At 46.9% G+C, this 22,591-nt stretch overlaps 1 protein-coding gene across 1 annotated transcript in view; it reads right to left on the bottom strand.

Annotated features, from left to right (window-relative positions):
• twsg1a (twisted gastrulation BMP signaling modulator 1a) overlaps positions 1–22,128 on the bottom strand; it is a 47,246-nt gene extending 25,118 nt beyond the window's left edge. Inside the window, exons 1-2 of the mRNA XM_055633943.1 lie at positions 21,961–22,128; positions 19,532–19,698 (exon numbers count right to left, since the gene is read on the bottom strand). Of these exons, the coding sequence (XP_055489918.1) occupies positions 19,532–19,654 (123 nt within the window). The 5' untranslated portion in view covers positions 19,655–19,698; positions 21,961–22,128. The remainder of the gene's footprint in view (positions 1–19,531; positions 19,699–21,960) is intronic.
• Positions 22,129–22,591: the final 463 nt, after the last annotated feature.

Genomic DNA, 22,591 nt, shown 5'->3' with positions numbered 1-22,591 from the left:
CTGTGTCACCCTAATGGTTAATGGAACAGGATGAATGAATTGTGGTACCATCTTTGAATATGATCCCAATAATGGCGATATACTTTAACAAGTCTTAATTTTACTTTAGAGATACAGCATGGAAACAGGGCCTTCAGCCCACCAAGTTCCTGCTGACCATCCATCACTCATTCACACTGGTTCTAAGTTATCCCACTTTCACATTCACTCCCTACATTATTGGGGCAATTTCACAGAGGCCAATTCACCTACAAACCCACGTCTTTGGAATGTGGGAGGAAACAGAGGCACCCGGAGAAAACCCACGTGGTTGTCGAGAGACCACAGACCGAGGTCAGAATTGATCCTGGTCTCTGGCACAGTGAGGCAGCAACATTACCAGCTGTGCCAATGCACTGAAGAAAGTATTCTGACCGGTTGCATCATGACCTGATATGGCAATTCCAACACACAGGAGCGGAAGAAGCTGCAGAGAGCAGTGGACCCAGCCTGGTCCATCATGGGCACAGCATCAAGAGGCCAATATCGTATCCCCTCCAGCTGGGCAGTGCCCTCTTCTTACCGATACCATTTGGCAGGAGCTACAGAAACCTGAAGCCCCACAACACAAAATTCAGGAACAGCTACTTTCCTACAACCATCATGTTCTTGAACCAACCTGCACAACGCTAAAGGGCCTGTCCCACTGTACGAGGTAATTCAAGAGTTCTCCTGTTTTCCCCTGATTCGAACTCGGAGATTGTCCGTAGCGGGGAGTTCGTGGATGTCTCGGAGCAGCTCGTACGAGTAAAAAGTTAAAAGATTTTTCATCACGAGTATTTTTTTTACTCGTGGACATTTTTCAGTGTAGAAAGATCGTCACGAGTCTACCTGATTTCCCGAGTACCTACCGTTACTCGTACGAGCTTCTACGAGACATCCACGAACTCCTAAAGACCTGCTACGGACATTCTCCGAGTTTGAATCAGAGGAAAACCTGGGAGAACTCTTGAATTACCATATAACAATTACAGCACGGAAACAGGCCATCTCGGCCCTACAAGTCCGTGCCGAACAAAATTTTTTTCCCCTTAGTCCCACCTGCCTGCACCGCCAATCCTCGGGGACTATTCCCGTTTCTAATGACATTTAGCCCCGGCTAAATAACTTCCCTCAATGTCCTAGGGAATATCCTGTCAGGACCTGGAGACTTATCCACTTTTATATTTTTCAAAAGTGTCAGTACTTCTTTTACTTTGAACCTCATAGTATCCATAGCTACTCTACTAGTTTCCCTTACCTCACATAATTCAATATCCTTCTCCTTGGTGAATACCGAAGAAAAAATTACCTCGTACAGTGGGACAGGCCCTTTATCCCACCTCAGCAACGGAACACGACGGAGTCGTTTCTAATTGTGTTTTACACTAATATCTTATTTCTTTGCAGTCTTTTCCTTTGCACCATCTTGTAGAATTTATGTGTAAGTTATGTTTGGTGCGTTGCCCGCAATGCTGCAGCACACGAGATTTTCATTGTACCTGTACATCTCTGTACTTGTGCATTGGACAATAGATGCTACAACTTGAGTTGGATGAATAATATCAGGGTAGATATTGCCCTCTATTCCTTGGGCTAAATGTAATTCCCACAAGTGTTTAATTGTCATATGTACCAACAATGGAACAACAAAATTTCTACTTGCAACAGCATAACAACATAATATTCTGCTAACTTGGAGGGACAAGAACATAGAGAGAAGTGCAGCACAGGAACTAGCCGTTTGGTCCACGATGTCCGTGCCGAATATAACGCCAAGTTAAACTAATCTCCTGGGCCTACATGTGATCATTATCTGTCCATTTTCCATGTGCCTATCCAACTTCTGACATCATAGAAGTATATCAAATCATGAGAGGCCTTGATAAGGTCTAAACCCCGTGTAGAAAAGTCAAAAACTAGTGGGCAAAGTTTGAAAGTGAGAGAGGACAGATTTTAAAGGCACCAGAGGGGCAACTTTTATTTTTAACTACACAAACTGCAATGCATAGGAAGTAGTAGAGACGGCACTATTACAACATTTAAAAGACACTTGTACAGGTATATGCACAGGAAAGATTTGGAGGGATATGGACCAGGTGCAGGCAAGTGGGACAAGTTCACTCAAGACAATCTGGACAAAAGGGAAGGGTTGGGTTGAAGGGCCTTTGTAGCTCTACAGGTTTTATTAGGGGCTACTGGATTGAAGACTGTTCCAAACAGCCAGCAAAAGAAAACAAAAAGATCTGGTCATAAACAAAGTCGAGCAATACATATAGGGCGGCACAGTGGTGCAACTGGTAGAGCTGCTGCCTCACAGCACCGGAGACCGGGTTCGATCCTGTCCTCGGGTGCTGTCTGTGTGAAGTTAGCACATTCTCCTTGTGGCGCATGGGTTTCCTCTGGGTGCTCCGGTTCCGACCACATCCCAAAGATTTATAGAGGTATGTAGGGGTTAATTGACCTCTGTAAATAGCCCCTGGTGCTTAGGGAGAGAACACGAAAGTAGGATAACATAGTACCAGTGTGAACCGGGATGCTCCTTGGTCGGCGTGGACTCGGTGGGCTGTAGGGCTGTTCCCATGCTGTATCTTTCAATCAATCTAGATGCATGGCGCAGTGGTATCCAGTCATGGGTTATAGACCTTCCTGTTTATAGCAATGGTTCCCAACCTATTCAAACCACTCCATCCTACAAATGCCCGGAACAATAGAATTGCAACCTCCCTTTATGGGGGTGTGGGCCAGTTCTACACTCATAACAGCGGTATGTATTTCCTGTTTCTTTTTGTTCTTTATGAACATCTATATCGTCCAACATGATTAAAGAGTCAGAGTCACTGTTTGCCAACACCCACTTGCCCATAATATTTGACCCATGGCCACCCCACAACACAACTCCCTTTCCCCCTCCCCTCCCTCTCAGCAGACCTAGGATGGTGGGTGGGGGGGGGGCAGGGAGAGTTGCCCCTCCTCAAGATGGGACAGGCTGGTTTAAAGTAACAATCCGAACATTAAGGGAACACATTGGCTGCAAACAAATGAACATAATTCCCATATGGAAACAGTTTATTAGAGGTCATCTTGCAGTCACGTGGGAGAGAATGACAAAAGCAAAACCAACCGTAGCAAAAAGAGCAAATATATTAGAACAAGCCAATGTTAAACTAAGAAAAAAGTGTTTCATTAAATTTTATTATGAAGAAAGACTAGTTGCATGTGTGGACTGAGGAAGATGGTGGGAGGATTTTAGAATTAAGGAAAAAGAATGAAATCAAGGAAAAATCTGGACGATAATCAGTGACAGATGCTGTAATGAGTTGAAAGCTAAATGCCCAGCAAAAACAACGCAAAAGTTAACGGTTTTGGAAGAAATACAGGCCTTTGCAGACACAAGATCATCGGATATAACAATAGACACAAAATGCTGGAGAATCTCTGTACAAACGGAATAGGGTAAAGTTTCGGGTTGAGGCCCTCATTCAGAGCCTACACGATGGATGAGAGCATCACACCAAGTCCTGAGGAACGGAGGGAGGGAGCAGTCCAGGACAGGTCTAGTACACCCTGAAATGGGAAGCTCAAGTAGAGAAGGTGATGAAAAAGGCATACGGATTCATTATCTTCATTAGCTGGGGCAGGGAATAAAAGAGTCCGGAGGTTGTGGCACTTTATAACGTACAGGTTTGTAGGTTAATTTACTTTGGTAAAATTGTAAATGGTCCCTAGTGTGTAGGATACTGCTAGTGCACCGTGTGATCGCTGGTCGGCACAGACTCGGTGGGCTGAAGGGCCTGTTTCTGCGCTGTATCTAAATGTAAAGTCTAAAGCGGATGGGTAATTGATGGTTGGCGTGGACATGGGGAGACAGAGCGGACTGTTTCCGTGCTGTACGACTCTATAGCTATCTCCAACTCTGCGCTACATTGTGGGGAGGGGGGTAGAGGAAGGTCAGAGATTTCCAGCTTGATTGACAGAGAAGACTGAAATAGACAACGTCACCTGAACACTACAAGTTCATGAGTTATAGAGGCAGAATTAGGCCATTCGGTCCATCTAGTCTACTCCACCATTCAACCATGGCTTATCTATCTTTCCCTCTCAACCCCACTTTCCTGCCTTCTCCCCATAACACCCATACTAATCAAAAATGTATCAATCTCTGCCTTAAAAATATCCATTGACAGCCTCCACAGCCGTCTGTGGCAATGAAATCCACAGATTCACCACCTTCTGACTAAAGAAACTCGTCCTCATCTCCATCCCAAAGGTACGTTCTTTTATTCTGAGGCTATGACCTCTGATCCTAGACTCTCTCTCTAGTGGAAACATCCTCTCCCCAGCCACTCTATCCAGTAGTTACTCAAGAGCATCACTTGCTGAGGTTCACGTGTATACTATTCCATAACTCCACAAACATGAGCTTTAACTATAAATAAGAGCAAAATACTGGAAAACCAATCTTCATTAAACTGGCACACAAATGTAAGGGGCATTAAACTGTCTTCTCCCTTTAGAGATGCTGACTAACCTGCTGTGTATTTCCAGCATTTGCTATATTTATTTGCTACCAATCAGTGGAGCAGGTGGTGGAGCTGCTGCCCCCCAATGCCAGAGACGGAGGATTGATCCTGACCTCGGGTGCTGTCTTTGTGGAGTTTGCAGGTTCTCCCTGTGATTCCTCCAGGTGCTACATTTTCTACCCACATCCCAAAGATTTGCAGGTTTGTAGGTTAATGGCCTCTGTAGATTATTCCCTTGCGTTTAGCTTTGAGATAGAGCACGGATACAGGCCCTTTGGCCCACTATGTCCATGCTGACCATCAATCACCCATTGACACTAGTTCAAAGTTATCCCAATCTTGCATCCACTCCTTATGAATGGAATTTACAAAGACCAATTAACCAACTAGTAAATCTTTAGGATATGGGAGGAAACCGGAGCACCCGCAGGAATGCCAAGCAGTCACAGGGAGAAGGTGCGAACTGTGCACCCAGACAGCACCCCAGGGCAGGATTGAACCTGAGTCTCTGGCGCTGTGAGGCAGCAGCTCTACCAGTTATGCCACTGTGCATGTAGGAAGTAAGTAGATGAGAAAGTGGAATAAGATTTAATTTGAATGGGGTAATTGATGGCCAGCATGGACTCGGTGGGCCCGTTTCATGCTGAATCTGTCAATTATTCAATTCAGTGTCTCTTTCTGAATCCCAACATTTCAGCTCCCAGCGTCCTTCCTGCCCAAGAGCCTGCCAAAATCCTAAAGCGTTCAATTTAAAACTTTGTAACATTACAGCTCCCTCTGACAGCATGGAGCCAGGAAAGTCCAAGCAGATTTAATGCACACTTCCCATCACAGAAAGCCCTCTGGGCGAGCAACACACGTGTGGGGACTGGCTCGAAGCAGAGGAGTGATTAGACTTTGGAGATGTGGTGCAGAAACAGGCCCTTCGGCACACTGAGTCCATGCCGACCAGCGATCACCCCATACACCATTCTACACACATGGGGCAATTTACAATTTTACCTACGCCAAATAACCTACAAACCTGCAGATCTTTTCATGATGGATATTTCCATCAGTGGGAGAGTATAGAACTAGAGGTCATAGCCTCAGAAATAAAGGCAGTTCTTTTAGCAAAAGAGACGAGGAGAAATGTCTTTAGTCAGAGGGTGGTGAATCTGTGGAATTCGTTGCCACAGAAGGCTGTGGAGGTCAAGTCAGTGGATATTTTTAAGGCAGAGATAGAGAGATTCTTGATTAGTACAGGTGTTGGAGGTTATGGGAAGAAGGCAGAAGAATGGGGTTAGGAGGGAGAGATAGGTCAGCCATTATTGAATGGCAGTCGACTTGATGGGCCAAATGGCCGGATTCTATTCCTTATGACCTTTGGAGTGTGGGAGGAAACCGAAGAACCTGGAGAAAACCCACACGGTCATAGGGAGAATGGACACGCTGCACCCGTAGTCATGATCGAACCCGGGTCTCTGGCGCTGTAGTGCAATAGCTCTAACACTGCACCACCATGCCTTCCCAAAATGATAGAGGTATTTAAAATTATGACGGGCCTCCAACAGGGAAGAAATGCTTTCATTGGTGCAACGGACGAGGACTGGAGAGGAAAGATTAACAGGCAATGACCAGTGGTTGGGGGCAGGGGGGGGGGGGAGCAGCTCGCAACGTGTAAACACATCAAGTGGTTTGCAGATGGAATGCTTGAACGACAAGTTGATGAAGGCAGATTCAATTGCGGTTTTCAAATTTGAATTGGAACAGCAAAGGAAGGAAAAATATTCTGTAGTTGCAAGAGAGGAAGGGGGAAGTGAGACCAGCTGTGCAGAGCTGGCACCGACAGGGAAGTAGGTGGGGTGGGGAGGCAGCTTCTTTTGTGCTGTTACTGTGATAGAAGTTTTACTGAGCGACCCTCTCTAGGCTCAGTCTGCACTGGGTTGAGATTGCTGGAAAGCAGCAGCGGGTGGACCACTTCCCCCTTCCAATCAATGATTCAGTGTTCAATGAAAATCCATCTTATTCACTCGCACGCTCTGTCAGATGAGCAAGAAAATCTCTACTTTGTTCCGAGACTCATTGCAGGCCAAATCTCCACAGGCCAGCGAACAGCAAAAGCCTCCCTCCCAAGTTGTGATGAGAGTCTAGCACGGGAAAGAGATTCGTGGCTGCAGCAGAACTGAGCCGGTCGCCAGCGTTTTAATCCTGGATTCCGGGATCTCGCCAGAAACCTGGAGCTGCTGCAGCTTGCGGCTTTGGGGATTTATCTTGTCAGTCCACACGTCTGGGCGATATACAGCGTCTTTCATGTGCGTCTCCGTCCTCGGAGGGCGGCACCTGGACCCCTATGTCTCGAGCAGAGTCTTGAAACATTTGGCAAACACTCAGTGAACTAGTCACGCAACATGTACTTAAAGCATTAGTCATGGCTCATAGATATGGCAGGCAGTGCCTCAGATGTAATGCGAGTCATGGTTTTGTTTGTGTATTGTACAATGCACCAGCTGCCTGGTCAAAGGCAACAGCTGTGAGGTATATTTGACAAGTAATTCACGGAACGGCGTGGAAGCAGTTCGTTCACATTTTTGCATTCTCAATCTTTATTCTGGTGCAATCTACTCATACAGCACGGACACAGGCCCTTCAGCCCAACCCACCCATGCTGACCAAGATTCCTCATCTAAGCTAGTCATATTTTCCCATTTTTGCCCCATTCCCCTCGAAACCTCTCCTATCCCTGTATTTGTCCAACTGACTTTTAAATGCTGCCAATGAACCAGCCTCAACTACTTCCTCTGGCAGCTTGTTCCATATACCTTCCACCCCTCGAGTGAAAAGGTTTCCCCCCTGGTTCCTATTAAATCTTCTAGTACTGATTCCTCTGAAGACTCTGTGCATTCAACCTTTCTATTCCCCTCACGATTTTATAAGATCACCCCTCAGACTCCTGCACTCCAAGGTGTAACGTTGTGCAGGTTTGTAAGTTAATTGGCTTCTGTAAATTGTCCATTGTGTGCGGGAATAAACGCTGGTCGACATGGACGTTAGGCCAAAGGGCCTGTTTCCACAGAGTCCTATCCTGCCCAACTTCTCCTTATAGCTCAGACTCCCTTCCTTACAGTCTCCTCTGCATTTTCTTTCCTTTAACCATATAACCATATAACAATTACAGCACGGAAACAGGCCATCTCGACCCTTCTAGTCCGTGCCGAACACATAATCTCCCCTAGTCCCATATACCAGCACTCAGACCATAACCCTCCATTCCCTTCCCACCCATATAACTATCCAATTTATTTTTAAATGATAAAAACGAACCTGCCTCCACCACCTTCACTGGAAGCTCATTCCACAAGTCCATATACACAACATCCACTGCTTTACCCTCATCAATTTCCCGAGTAACATCTTCAAAAAATTCAAGAAGATTAGTTAAACATGACCTTCCAGGCACAAATCCATGTTGACTGTTCCTAATCAGACCCTGTTTATCCAGATGCTTATATATATTATCTCTAAGTATTCTTTCCATTAATTTCCCCACCACTGACGTCAAACTAACAGGTCTATAATTGCTAGGTTTACTCTTAGACCCCTTTTTAAACAATGGAACAACATGCGCAGTACGCCAATACTCCGGCACTATTCCCATTTCTAATGACATTTGAAATATTTCTGCCATAGCCCCTGCTATTTCTACACTAACTTCCCTTTCTGAAACTTATCCAGCTCCCTTCTTAAGTGCACCTCCCCCTGACCCAACCAACGGACCATATGTTGTTGTTGGGTGGCAAGGTGGCGCAGCGGTAGAGTTGCTGCCTTACAGCACCAGAGACATGGGTTCAAACCTGACCACGGTTGCTCTTAAGTTCATAAGTGATAGTAGAAGAATTAGGTCATTCAGCCCATCATCCGAAGTCACCGAAATCTACTCCGCCATTCAATCATGGCTGATCTATCTTTCCCTCCCCACCCCATTCTCCTGCCTTCTCCCCATAATCCCTGACACCCGTACTAATCAAGAACCTATCTATCTCTGCCTTATCCATTGACTTGGCTTCCAGAGCCCTCTCTGGCAAGGAATTCCACAGATTCCGGTTCAAGTGACATTTATTACCACATGCACCAATTGGTAGTGAGATTTGAGTTACCACACAGCCATACGAATAAAAAGTTACAATACACGATAGATTTTAACACGGACATCCCCACACAGTGGAATCAATGTTTCCCACTCCGAGGGAAGGCAATAAAGTTCAGTCATTTTCCTCATTGTTCACCCTATGTTCAGGCCCTCTGGCCGGGATGATCGGAACTCCGACGTTGGAACAGAAGAACACTCTCAGCGGCTTGGAGTTTCTGAATCGGTCGCTTCTTACCGGGACCACAGCTCCCAAAGTCCACAGGCCGAGCCGGGCGGAGATTCAACACTGGCGAACCTCGGCAAAGGATCCCAGGACTCCGCGATGTTAAAGTCAGCGCCACCCTCTAACTAAAGAAATTCCTCATCTCCTTCCAAAGGAACATCCTTTAATTCTGAGGCTATGACCGCTGGTCCTAGACTCACCCACTCTCCACATCTACTCTATCCAGGCCTCTTTCACCATTCGGTAGGTTATAGGTGCTGTTGTACGTTCTCCCCATGACCTGCATGGGGTTTCTCCGGAGGCTCTGGTTTCCTCCCATGCCCCAAGGACGTACAGGTTTGTAGGCCAATTGGCTTGGTAAAATTATAATTGTCCCTAGTTTGTAGGATAGCGCTAGTGTATGGGGCAATCTCTGGCCAGCGCAGGCTCGATGGGCCGAACGGACTATTCCCACGCTGTATCTCTAAACTAAACACTCTGCAGATGCTGAATGACCTGTGCTTGGCCCATATCCCTCAAAACCTTTCCAGCATATTTATTATTCTTTACCATAACATGCATCAAAGCCTGATTAAACACGTTGTAATGTTACCTGTGAACGGAGTCTAGGTATAAAAGCTAGTGTTTATATGTGCCCTTTGCATCTCTTTCAGAAAGCCCAAACCACTTCACAACCAAGGAAGTGCCTTTGAAGTGGAGACACTGCTGTTATGCACAAAGTTGCCTTCAACCAGCTGAAAATCATATCAAGGGCCAAAGCATCCGAGTCTTGCTTCTATTGCAGGCAATTTATCAACAATGCTCTTCGTTTAGAGATACAGCATGGAAACAGGCCTTTCAGTCCACACCTACCATCGATCACCTGTTTTCACTAGTTCTATGTCATCCCACTTTCTCATCCACTTCCCACACACTGGGGGCAACTAAACAAAGGCCAATTAACCTGCAAACGCACACATCTTGTGGGAGGTGGGAGGAAACCAAAGCACCTGGAGGAAGCCCACACAGTCCTGGGGAGAACATTCAAGCTCCACACAGCCAGCCAGCACCAGAGGTCACGATCAAACCTGGGTCTCTGGTGCTATGATGCAGCAGCTCTACCAGCTGTACCACAGGGTCGCCCTTAGTGATCTGGTGGCACCGAGGGCACTGCACAGTGCATGTTCACATTCACCCTCAGCAGCAGACCAGACCTCAGCTGAATATTTCATGCAAGAGTCAGCACGGCTGGCAGTGTGGCACTGCCTCCACAACCCACAGGGGTTTCAGCCTATATTGTCCTGCAAGTGGGACTTGAGTCCATAGGGGGCGAGATTCCTTAAAAGAGCTCACACAGAGGGGTTGTAGGCCACAAGCGGTGATGGGGGTGGGTTATGGGAAAGCGAGACAAGTGTGAGGATGGGAGGAGGATCAGAAGGATCTTGTTATCTTTCAAAAGATAAATTAAAACCCTTAAAAGTCCCTCTAAGATCCAAGGGATGGGTCGTCATGACCTGTATCAGAGGGTCGGATGGTAGTGTGGTGGTTCAATTATGAGACTAGTAATGAGGCAATTTAAATGTAGTTAGCCATCTGCAATGTCAACAAAATGAAAAAATAAAGATGACCACAAAACCACTAGATTGTGATAAAAGGCTGCTGGGTTCACCATGCCCTTGAGGGGATGGAAGCTGGCGTCCTAATGTAATCTCGTCTCAATGTGACCTCAAACCCACAGTGATATGATTAACTCTGTCCCCGGCACAGATTGCTGGCTCTGTGGCCAAGGTTGCAGATGATACAAAGCTAGATGAAGTGGCAGGTGGGGTAGAGGAAGCAGGGTGTCTGCAGAAGGACTTGGACAGGTAGGGAGAGTGGGCAAAGGAGTGGCAGATGGAATACAGCGTAGCAAAGTGTGCGCTCACTCATTTTGGTAGTACGAATAAAAGTGCAGACTATTTTCGAAGTAGGGAGTGGATTCAGAAATTGAAGGTCCAGGATTCCCAAAAGGTTAATTTGCAAATTGAATCGGTAGTAAGAAAGACAAATGCAATGTTAGCATTCATTTTTTAGAGGACTAGAGTATAAAAGCAGGTATGTAATTCTGAGTGTATAAGGCACTAGTTAGACCGCACTTGGGAGTATTGTGAGCAGTTTTGGTCCCCATTTCTGAGGAGGGATGCGCTGGTGGTGTTGGAGAGGGTTCAGAGAAGGTTTATGAGAATGATCCCGAGGATGATTGGGATAACATATGCTGAGTGCTTGATGGCTCTGGGCTTGTACTCGCTGGAGTTTAGAAGGATGAAGGGTAACTTCAATGAAACTTACAGAACAGTGAAAGGCCTGGATTGAATGGGCGTGGAGTGGAAGTTTCCACTAGCGGCAGAGTCAGAGGACACAACCTCTTAATAAAAGGACGTACCTTTAGAATGGAGATGAGGAGGAATTTCTTTAGTCAGAGAGTGGTGAATCTGGGGAATTCATTGCCACAGACGGCTGTAGTCAAGTCATTGGATATTTCTAAAGCGGAGATTGATAGGTTTTTGATTCATAAGGGCTTCAAAGGTTACAGAGAGAAGGGAGTAGAATGGGGTTGAGAGGTGATCGAATGGCAGAGAGACTCGATAGGCCAAATGGCCTAATTCTGCTTCCACGTCTTATGACCTTATAAGATCATTTCACTCAGCTTTGGTTTGGGCCACATTTGGAATAGCGTGGGTGGTTCTGGTCAACCTATTGAAGGGAGGATGTGGAGGCTTAGGAGGGTGCAGAAGAGGTTTACCAGGATGTTGCCTGAATTAGAGGATATTAGCTATAAAGAGAGACACAAGAGACTGCAGAAGCTGGATGTTTGAGCAGCAAACAGACTGCTGGAGGAACTCAGCAGGTCAGGCAGCATCTGCAATGGGAAATGGGCAATTGATGTTTCAGGTCAGGACCCTTTTTCAGACTGATGGAGTTAAGGGGAGATAAGAAATGGGAGGAAGGGGTCAGGAAAGAGTTAGCAAGTAATAGGTGGATCCAGGTAGAGTGGTTGATTGGTAGATGAGAGAGTTGGGAGAGAAGTGGAAATTGTAACGGAGTGTGGAGGTGGTATGTGAAGACAAAGGGCAAATCAACAAGGGGTGGCACAGTGACATAACGGTAGAGTTGCTGCCTCATAGTGGCAGAGACCTGGTGTTCAATCCTGACTATGGGTGCTGTCTGTATGGAGCATGTACGTTACGTTCTCCCCATGACCGCATGAGTCTTCCCTAGGTTCTCCGGTTTCTTCTCACACTTCATAGACGTAAAGGATTATAGGTTAATTTGGTTTCAGTAAAATTTGGAAATTGTCCCTAGCGTGTAGGATAGTGCTAGTGTACCAGGTGATCACTGGATGGTGTGGACTTGGTGGACTAAAGGGCCCGGTTCTGTGCTGTATCTCTAAACTAAACTAACCCCCTCTACCCGATTCACCTGTCACTTGCCAGCTCTTGCGCCACCTTTTCCCCCTTACTTCTTTCTACCAGCTATCCCCACCCCTCTACTCAATCGGTCTGAAAAAGGGTCTCGACCTGAAACAACACCTATCCATTTCCCTCCGCAGATGCTGTGTGGCCTGCTGAGTTTAGTTTAGAGATACAACTTGGAAACGAGTCCGCACCGACCAGCGAGCTCCGTACAGAAGCACTATCCGACACACTAGGGACAATTTACTGAAGCTAATTTACAAATACGTACATTTTTAGGTTAGTCATGTTTACAGTGTGGAAACAAGCCCCTTGACCTAACTTTCCCACACCAGCCAACTTGTCCCAGCTACACTAGTCCCACCTGCCTGCATTACTCAACAACGTACCTCGGTGACTGCCAATCACCACCACCCCCGGACACTTATTATTATTTATTCAAATCGTTTGCTATGTCGCTCTTCCAGGGAGATGCTAAATGCATTTCGTTGTCTCTGTACTGTACACTGAGAATGACAATTAAAATTGAATCTGAATCTGAATCTGAATTTGGTCCATATCCTTCCAAACCCGTCTTATCCAACAATCTGTCTAACTGTTTCTTAAAAGTTGGGAAAGTCCCTGCCTCAACTATCTCCTCTGGCAGCTTGTTCCATACACCCACCACCCTTTGTGTGAAATATTCAGATTCCTATTAAATCTTTTCCCCTTCACCTTAAACCTCTGTCCTCCAGTCCTCAATTCACCTACTCTGGGCAAGCGACTCTGTGCATCTCCCCGATCTATTCCACTCATGGTCTTAAACACCTCTATAAGATTACTCCTCATCCTTCTGCACTCCAGGGAATAGAGTCCCAGCCTACTCAACATCTCCCTACAGCTCAGACCCTTTAGTCCTGGCAACATCCTGGTAAATCTTCTCTGTACCCTTTCCAGCTTAACAACATCTTTCCTATAACACGTTGCCCAGAACTGTACACAATACTAAATGTGGCCTCACCAACAATGATCTTATACAACAGCAACATGACCGCCCAACGTCTATACTCAATACCTGGCTGATGAAGAACAATGTGCCAAAAGCTTTTTTGACCACCCGATCTACCTGCGACTGCCTACAATGGAACCATGCACCTGTACTAATAATAATAATAATAAATTTTATTTTCGGGCGCCTTTCAAATCTCAAGGCCACCTTACAAAGATTAAACAGAAGAGAAAAAAAACATATAGTCGGAGAAAAATAAATAACAAGGACATCATCAATACACAAATTAAAGATAGAAATCGCTCCAAAGACACAAAATCAAAAAATCAAAATAAACAATGTGAAGGGAGAGCAGCGGCAGCTAAAGCGCGCACCATTGTGCCACCCCACAGTTCTTCCAGCAGTCTTGTTCTTAGCTAGGAGGAGGTTGGACACACTTTAATTGTTTTCACAAGACTGTTGGAGAGAGAGGGGAGGATAGGTAGAACAATTCTTCCCATCCCACCCAAACCACCACCTCCCCGGTACTTTCTATTGCAACCGCAGGAAATGCTACACTTGTTGCTTTACCTCCCCCCTCGACTCCATCCAAGGACCCAAGCAGTCTTTCCAGGTGAGGCAGAGGTTCACCTGCACCTCCTCCAACCTCGTCTATTGCACCCGCTGTTCTAGGTGTCAGCTACTCTACATCGGTGAGACCAAGCGTAGGCTTGGCTATCACTTCGCCCAACACCTCCGCTCGGTTTGCACTAAGTAACCTGATCTCCCGGTGGCCCAGCACTTGAACTCCCCCTCCCATTCTGAATCCGACCTTTCTGTCCCGGGCCTCCTCCATGGCCAGAGTGAGTCCCACCGCAAATTGGAGGAGCAGCACACCATATTTTGCTTGGGCAGTTTACATCAACTTCAATGTATGAACATTGACTTCTCCAATCGCAGGTAGTCCTTGTTTTCTCCCTCCTTCCCCTCCCCAGCTCTTCCACAGCCTATTGTCTCCCCCCCACTTCAGTCTGAAGAAGGGTCTCGACCCGAAACGTCACCTATTCCATCGTTCCATAGATGCTGCTATTATTGTCTACCTTAGAAGGTAGAGATGGTAGGTGGTCAGTCTTTTTCTCAGAGTGGAAATGTCAAATTTGAGAGTACCAAAGGGCATAGCTTTAAACTGAAAGGGGGAGGATTTAAAGGAGATGTGCATGGCTAGTTTTTTTTCCACATGAGAATGGCAGGTGCCTGGAATACACTGCCAGGGAAGCGATGAAAGCAGACAGGAAGCGATTTAAATAAGCACATGAATTTGCAAAGAATTGAACATGGATCACGAGCGGGCAGATGAAACTATCATGGTCAACACTGATAATATCCTGAAGCCGTGGGCTGCGGAGCTTCTAGCCGCGGGCGCGGAGTGGACATTCCATTGCAGAGTCTGGGATCCCTCGCCGGAGAAGAGCTCCGACCACCGGTCTGCGGCCTATAACATCGTCTCCGGTCGGAAGTGGCTGATTCGGGAACTCCAAGCCAAGAAGTGTCCGTCCGTCCGTCCCGATATCGGAGTTTCGAGCATCCCGACGAGAGGGCCTGTACATCGGGCCGTCCATAGCGGCGACTGCGGAGGGTTCATGGCCCCGACCACGGATGAACAAAGGAGGACTAACTGAACGTTATTGCCTTCCACCACAGTGAAGAATGTTGATTCCACTGTGGTGGATGTTCATGTTGTATTCTATTGTGTATTGTGCTCTTTTTGATTGTGTGGCTACATGGTAAATCAAATTCTACAGTACCTCAATTGGTGCATGTGGCAACAAATGTGAACTTGAACATATCAATGACTTGTGATCCTTTTTCCAACTCAAAAATAACACCCCGATCCCTCCTCACCGCTTCCAGGTTTGTGGATGACACTACAATAGATGGGAGGGCTTGTTGCGATGAGGATATTGGAACACTGTCACACAAAAAGACACAAAATGCTGGAGTAACTCAGTGGGACATGCTGCATCTCTGGAGAGAAGGAATGGGTGACGTTTTGGGTCGAGATCCTTCTTCACTTGAGACAATTTCCAATTTTTACCGATTTAAGGCTGTATGTCTTTGGAATGTGTGAGGCATTGGAGCACCCAGGGAAAACCCATGTGGTCATGCGGAGAACATACAAACTCCGTACAGACAGCACCCGGAGTCAGGATTGAACCCTAGAGGGTCCAGAGAAGGTTTACAAGAATGATTCCAGGAATGAGTGGGTTAGCATGTGATGAGCGTTTGACAGCACTGGGCCTCTACTCGCTGGAGTTTAGAAGATTGAGGGGGGACATCATTGAAACTTACATAATAATGAAAGGCAGAGATAGAGTGAATGTGGAAAGAATTGTGCAGGAGGATGTGGAAAGGTTGTTTCCACTGGTGGGAGAGTCTAGGACCAGAGGTCATAGCCTCAGAATTAAAGGGCGCTCTTTAAAAAGGAGGTGAGGAGGAACATCTGTGTATCTGTGGAATTCATTGCCACAGAGGGCTGTGGTGGCTATGTCAGTGGATATTTCTTATGGCAGAGATAGATATATTCTTGATTAGAACGGATGTCAAGGGTTATGGGAGAAGGCAGGAAAATGATCAGAGGTCAGAGAGGTGGCAGAGATCAGCCACGATTGAATGGGGGAGTACACTCAATGGGCCGAATGACCCAATTCTACTCCTCTAACTTATGAACCCAAGTCTCTAGTGCTGTAAGGCAGCGACTCCCGCTGAGCCACCATGCCACCCAATAGTATAATGGATATAATAGCACTGGAGGCAGTCCAAGAGATTCAGCAGGTTAATTTCAGAGAAGAGAGGATTGAACCATCACGAGAAGCTAAAATGTATCTATCTGTGTTCTTTGGGGATTAGACGAATAAGGGGTGATCTCATTGAAATACACAAGACCCCAAAAGGGCATGACAGGCTATGTTGTTTGCATGCCTGACACTCGACTCGTGACTCAGACAGTCTATTCCAAAGGCGAATGCGCAGTCTTTTTCCCCAGGGTAGAGTCGACGACAACCTGAGGACATGGGTTTAGGGTGAGATTTGATAGTTTAGTTTATTGTCTCATGTACCGAGGTACAGTGAAAAGCTTTTAGACTAGGAACCTGGAGCGTTTTCACAGAGCGGGTGGTGGATGAATGGAAGCAGCTGCCTGAGGAGGTAGGAGATTGAGGCAGGTACTATATCACAATTTGAAGGGCACTTGAATAGGTACATATTCGGTCAAGGTTTTGATTGATATGGGCTGACCGCAGGCTGGTGACACTGGTGTAGATGGGGCATCTTTGTTAGCAGTCAGGATGGGCCGAAGGGCCTGATTCTGCGCTGTATAACTATGACAGAATAGATGTCAATATGTTTCCATTAATGGAAGGGTCGTGATCAAGGGAACATGGTTGTAGACTAGAGTAAGGGGACAGTCAATTAAAACAGATTTTTTTCCTCGCAGAGGGTAGTGAATTATTTACCCAGGAGAGTTGTGGCGTCTGGATTACTTAAAGAGCAAGTGGATAAAGTGTTGAAAACGTGGGGAATTAAGGGTTATGGAGAAAAGGGGAGATGAGGGCTGGGGCAGGGCCTGTTTCCCCGCCATGTCCTTAAACTAAATTAAAACTAAAATATGTTTCCTCCTGCTCCACTACCTGAAACATCTCACATGCTTGCCCCGTAGATTACATCTTACACAGAAGCATCACCAATCCATGTTCTCCAGGATTGCTTGCCTGACCTGCTGAATTACTCCAGCACTTTGCTTCTTTCCTTAGTAAACCAGCACCTGCATTTCCTTTGTTTCTACTACTTCATGTGAAAGCTGGCTTCCAAGCCATTCATAGTTCCCAAATTTCCAAAGTTAATTGAGTTTGTATATTAATTTCCTGCTGGGCCTGGCTATACAACACTGGAGGCTCACACAGCTGAGCGTGTACCAACACAAGGAAAGGTGGAGAAGACCACAGACATTTCGCTAAAACTTCCAAATTAATTCAACATACGGGCTATTCTGAGGTTCAATCACAAAACTGGGACAGAGAAGACAATGTTTTAACTTTGCATTTGACCCAAATTAATATGGTGGAGAATGCCTGATGTTAGCACAAGCTGCAAAAAAAAACAAAACATTTGTTTCAGTTCCAGATTATGAAATAGAAATACTTCATTCCCTCCACATCCCCGTCCATTGGAAGCTGTGCATCTTGGCTGCAACATGTTACATGATTAGGGTCAGCTGTGATTCCTCACATGTGATGTTTAGATTTGCACAACAGGAATTTCTGCTCAGTCCTCATACTGTTGGGCTCAGCCTGCTCGCAAAGCATTACAATTGCACTGTTCACATCCTCGGGACCACACAAACTGCTTCTCATCCCGTGAAGTACAGTAAACCCTTATTATAATGGACCATGAGGGTGGGAATGAGGTGGGAGGTGGGGTATCCATTATTGCTGATGTCCATTGTCTGCTAAAACAAAGTGAGGAATGACCAAGAAATAGAGTATCATTGTATAAGTAGGAGAAACAAAGCACTGCAGATGCAGGTTAGTACACTAAAGGACACAAAGAGCTGGAGTAACTCAGTGGGTCAGGCAGCATCTCTGGAGAACATGGATAAATGATGTTTCGTGTCGATACTCTTCTTTCTTCTTCAGACTCACACTCCAGGTGAGTTGACGGCCCTGGGCTGCCGGCAGCTGGAGGAGAGGCGAGGATCAACGGAGTCGATGGTCACGGCCCGCTGGACTACAGATAAGGGTCGGCGGTGGCAGGCACGGCCTGGAAGTGGCATGGGAGGCGGTGCAGGATGGGGGTGGCGTCGGCAGCCCCAGACCAGCTAAAGGTCAGAAGGTTCGTCCACTATGACCAATATTCGTTGTAAAGAGGTCCGTAACAACGCGAGTTTAGTGTATTGTACACGTAGCCACTGTTGTGGCAGACAAGTGGTGCAGAGTTGGGGACAAGAGACTGCAGACGCAGGAATCTTGAGCAAAACACAAAATGCTGGACAAACTCAATGGGTTAGGCAGCATCCGTGGAGGGAATGGACAGACGGCGAGACAAGTCAGGACACTTCTTCAGACTGAACCTTCACCCTTTAGTCTGAAGAAAAGTGCCCACCCTAAATGCCATGTCCATTTCCATCCCCAGATGCTGCTTGACCTGCTGAGTTCCTCCAGCACTTTGTGCTTTTCAATGAAGCTGGTAGATCATCTGCCTTGGTGATGATGGTTCAGAGATAAATGTGAACCAGGACACCAACGATACCGCTCTGTTCTTCAAACAGTGCAATGGAACCAAATTAATTCAACATGGGGATATTCTGAGGCTCAGCCACGAAAATGGGTCAGAAAATATGATATTTTAACATTGCATTTGACCCATATTAATATAGTGGAGAATGCCTGATGCTAACACAAGCTGCAAAAAACATTTGTTTATTTTGATTATGAAATAGAAATTTGAGTGGAGAGCCCAGAACATACTCAACTGGATTAATGTTCCACAGAAAACATTTTATTGGGATGTATCACAGCATGGTTTGGGAACAGCTTCATCCAAGACCGCAAGGAATTGCAGAGGATTGTGAACACAGCCCAGACCACCACACAATCCAATCACCCTTCCATTCCCATCAGGCAAGAGGTATAGAAGTGAGAAAACACACATGTCCAGATTCAGGGACAGTTTCTTCCCAGTTGTTATCAGGTAATTGAACCATCCTATTACTAACAACAGAGGAGTCCTGAGCTACTATCTACCTCATTGAAGACCCTAGGACGATCTTTGATTGGACTTTGTGTTTAAGAAGGAACTGCAGATGCTGGAAAATCGAAGGAACACAAAAATGCTGGAGACTTCTTCAGACTGATGAAGGGTTTCGGCCCGAAATGTTGCCTATTTCCTTTGCTCCATAGACGCTGCTGCAACCGCTGAGTTTCTCCAGCATTTTTGTGTTCCTTTGATTGGACTTTACTGGTTTTATCCTGTAGTAAACATTATTTCCTTTATCGTGTATCTGTCCACTGTAGATGGCTCGATTGTAATCATGTATTGTCTTCCCACTGATCGGTTAGCAAGCAACAAAAGCTTTTCCCTGCACCTTGATACACGTGACAATAAACTAAATTCAAAATTGAAGATGAGGAGAGTTTATACCAATTACCATCAACCTTCGGCTTAGTGATTCAACAAGCAACCTACCTGAATGAGGCACTTGCTTACATCACTCGCACACAGAGCCTTGTTGCATGCACGGGTGCAGGTGATCCAACTGAGGAGTACTGCAGCAACTACGAATACTGCAACGTAACCGGATTGCTTCATCTTTCTCAGGTGGAGCTATCAGTGCCTGGGACTGCCAAGCTGCTCTGGAGGGAGTGGAAGGAAAGATCAATTTTAAAAAGGACCCTGAAAATTCGTAAACAGCATATGATTTTTTGTTCACAACCCACAGATGCTGAAAATCTAAAATAAAAGAGAAAAAGTTGGAAACACTCAGCAGGTCAGGCCGTGCGAAGAGAAACAGAGTTAACGCTTCGGGTCGAAGGTTGCAATCAAAAATGCACAAGTAAAATAAAACATTCCATTTCAACGCATGTCACACATTTTAAATTGAACATAAACAAGACACAAAAGTGAGGAACCTATTAGGTCATTCTGAAGGGTCCCGACCCTAAACATCACCTGTCCATTCCCTGACCAGATGCCTTGAAACCCAGAGTTTCACCAGCACTTTGGGTTTTGCTCAAGATTCCAGCATCTGCCGTTTCTTGTCTTAAATTGAACATAGTTGTGCTTTAGGGACATATGAACTGCGTTAGTTAGGGAGTTATTGCATGTGATATTATCCTACAGTTTTCAACATCCGTCAAATGATATTCAGACGCAAACAGCGAATGACCCCGTTCCCTGCCTCTGGCCCCTACTGCAGAGTGCCATCTGAAGTGCAAACAGGGATTAGCAGATTCCAGGCACACATTCCTACCTACCTGACCCTAGTGCACAGGCACGTGGTACAAGATACACAAAGAACACACAAGTGTGGACAGGCGAGAAGGGGCAGGAGAGGCACCAGGGTGGGTGCACAAGAGGAAAAATCTGGAAGGGTCAGTCACTCACACTCTCAAACCTCATCCGTCTTTCAAAGAGACCGTGATGATCTCCCACCCCAAACCTGCCCGATCCCCAAATGCCTCAATTCCTTTTATAATGCACCAATTTCTGTCTTTAACGAGCGCCAAATATTCAGTAGCCTCTGATGTAGTTATCGTGTGGACAAAAAATTATTTTCATCACAGTCCTGACCGGCTGCGACTTATCATAAGCAGAATTAGGCCATTCAGCCCATCGAGTCAGCTCTGTCACTCAATCATGTCTAGACTAGAGAAAGTGACTCCTGGTGATATGAGCCTCAGTCACTGGAGCAATGTTCCCTGCACCCTCCTTACCTGAACTGGCCATAAGGGATAGGAGTAGAATTAAGCCATTCGGCCCATCAAGCCTACTCTGCCATTCAACCATGGCTGATCTATCTCTCCTTCCCAACCCCATTCTCCTGCCTTCTCCCCATAATCTCTGACACCAGAGGGGTGGGGAGAGGGGATGTGAAGAGGGTCTGGTGGGGGGTGAAGGGCCCAGCGGGGAGGGGGCAAGGAGGGCTAATAGGCGAGGCGGAGGGAGCGAGAGGCCAGTGGGGAGGGGGAGGGGCAGGATCTGGCAGTGAGTGGGGAGGGGGATGTCTGGAGAGGGGGGTGGGCTGGCGTGGAGAGGAGATTGAAGAAGGGAGGGGGAGGGAGTCTGCAGTCAGGGGGGGTGGGGGGGTGGGGAAGAGGGACTAAAGGAGGAGTTGGCGGTGTCCGTAGAGAGGAGAGGCTGAGGGAGTGTCGGTGGAGGCACTAAAGGTGGAGTGAGAGCCGAGGTGTGAAAGGGGTTGAGGGGGGACGGAGGGAGCGGAGTATGGGTGCTGATTGAGGGGAGGGAAGGAAAGGGCGTTTAGTGGAGGCGACGGCATCACGCCTTGCACTGAGTGTTTGAGGGGAGCGCTCCCTCCTTCTCCACGCCAAAAAAAACACGGGGACCCTTCCACCCCCTCCCCAACAGCGGCTCCCTCCTGCCTCCCACACCACACTGTGTAACCAGCGGCTCCCTCCTGCCTCCTGCCTCCCACACCCGCGGCGCTTCCTCCCCACCAGAACCACCAGGGAGTAAGGGAGCGCCGCCGGCGGCCGGAGATACCCCCCCCCCACCTCCCCCCCACCTACTGCCCTTGCGGGTGTTTTTATTTGGGACGGTGAGTTTCTGTGACTGAGCGCCCTGCAGCCGCTCCCCCACCTCCACCACCCACAACTAACTTACTGTAGGGAAACTTTAAAACGAATACAAAAAGTTATGGAAACAAGAGGAGGGGGAATCTTTAACCCTTGGGGGAGGGAGTGAGGGTCACTCGTGGCTTTTGGAGACCAGATCTCCCCCCGCCCAAATAAATCATCGTGGATCACTCTCCCTCCCCCGATCCTCGCATCACAAAAACTCTCCCAAACAAACACCCAACATCGGATCGGCAGGGCGAGCGCGCAAACTCCGTGCTCAACCCAGTCTTCACCAAACTTTCACTCCTTTCCCAAACTTACCCCTTTGCAGTCCCGGGGCGCCTCGTTCTTTCTGGGGTTTTTTGTGTGTTTTGGTTAAAAAGCCAGTGCAACAATAATATGTGTATTTCAAACAAAAATCAAAGCGCCTCTTTTGTGCCCGCCGGTGGAGGTTGCATATGTTTGCGCGGCGCAGGAGGGGGAGGGAACCGGGTGGCTGGAAATCCCGCCTCCCTCTCACACACCAACACAAGCTGGGAACAATGCAGGCAGGGGAGAGAGAGGATGTACTCTAAAACTATAACCCTAAGCTCCATTCAAACATCTTCTGTATTTATGCACTTTCCCGACCCCCCCACACACACTCCACACCCATATACCTGTTCCACTTTCTAATAGTCATACAATGTGGAAACAAGCCCCTCGGTCCAGTTTACCCACGCCGACTAACATGCCCCAATTACACTAGTCCCATTTCTTCCAAAGCTGTCCTATCCATGTACCTGTCTAAATGTTTCTTAACGTTGTGATAGTACCTGCCTCAACTACCTCCTCTGGCAGTTCGTTCCACATACCTACCACACTTTTGTGTAAAATAAATGCCCCTCAGGTTCCTATTAAATCATTCCTCCTTCACCATAAACCTATGTCCTCTGGTTCACGACGCCTCTGC

Source organism: Leucoraja erinacea, chromosome 4, assembly GCF_028641065.1.
Source record: "Leucoraja erinacea ecotype New England chromosome 4, Leri_hhj_1, whole genome shotgun sequence".
Taxonomy (NCBI): Eukaryota; Metazoa; Chordata; class Chondrichthyes; order Rajiformes; family Rajidae; genus Leucoraja; species Leucoraja erinaceus.
Note: the sequence above shows the minus strand (reverse complement) of the source record. Positions and strands in the feature narration are given on the sequence as shown.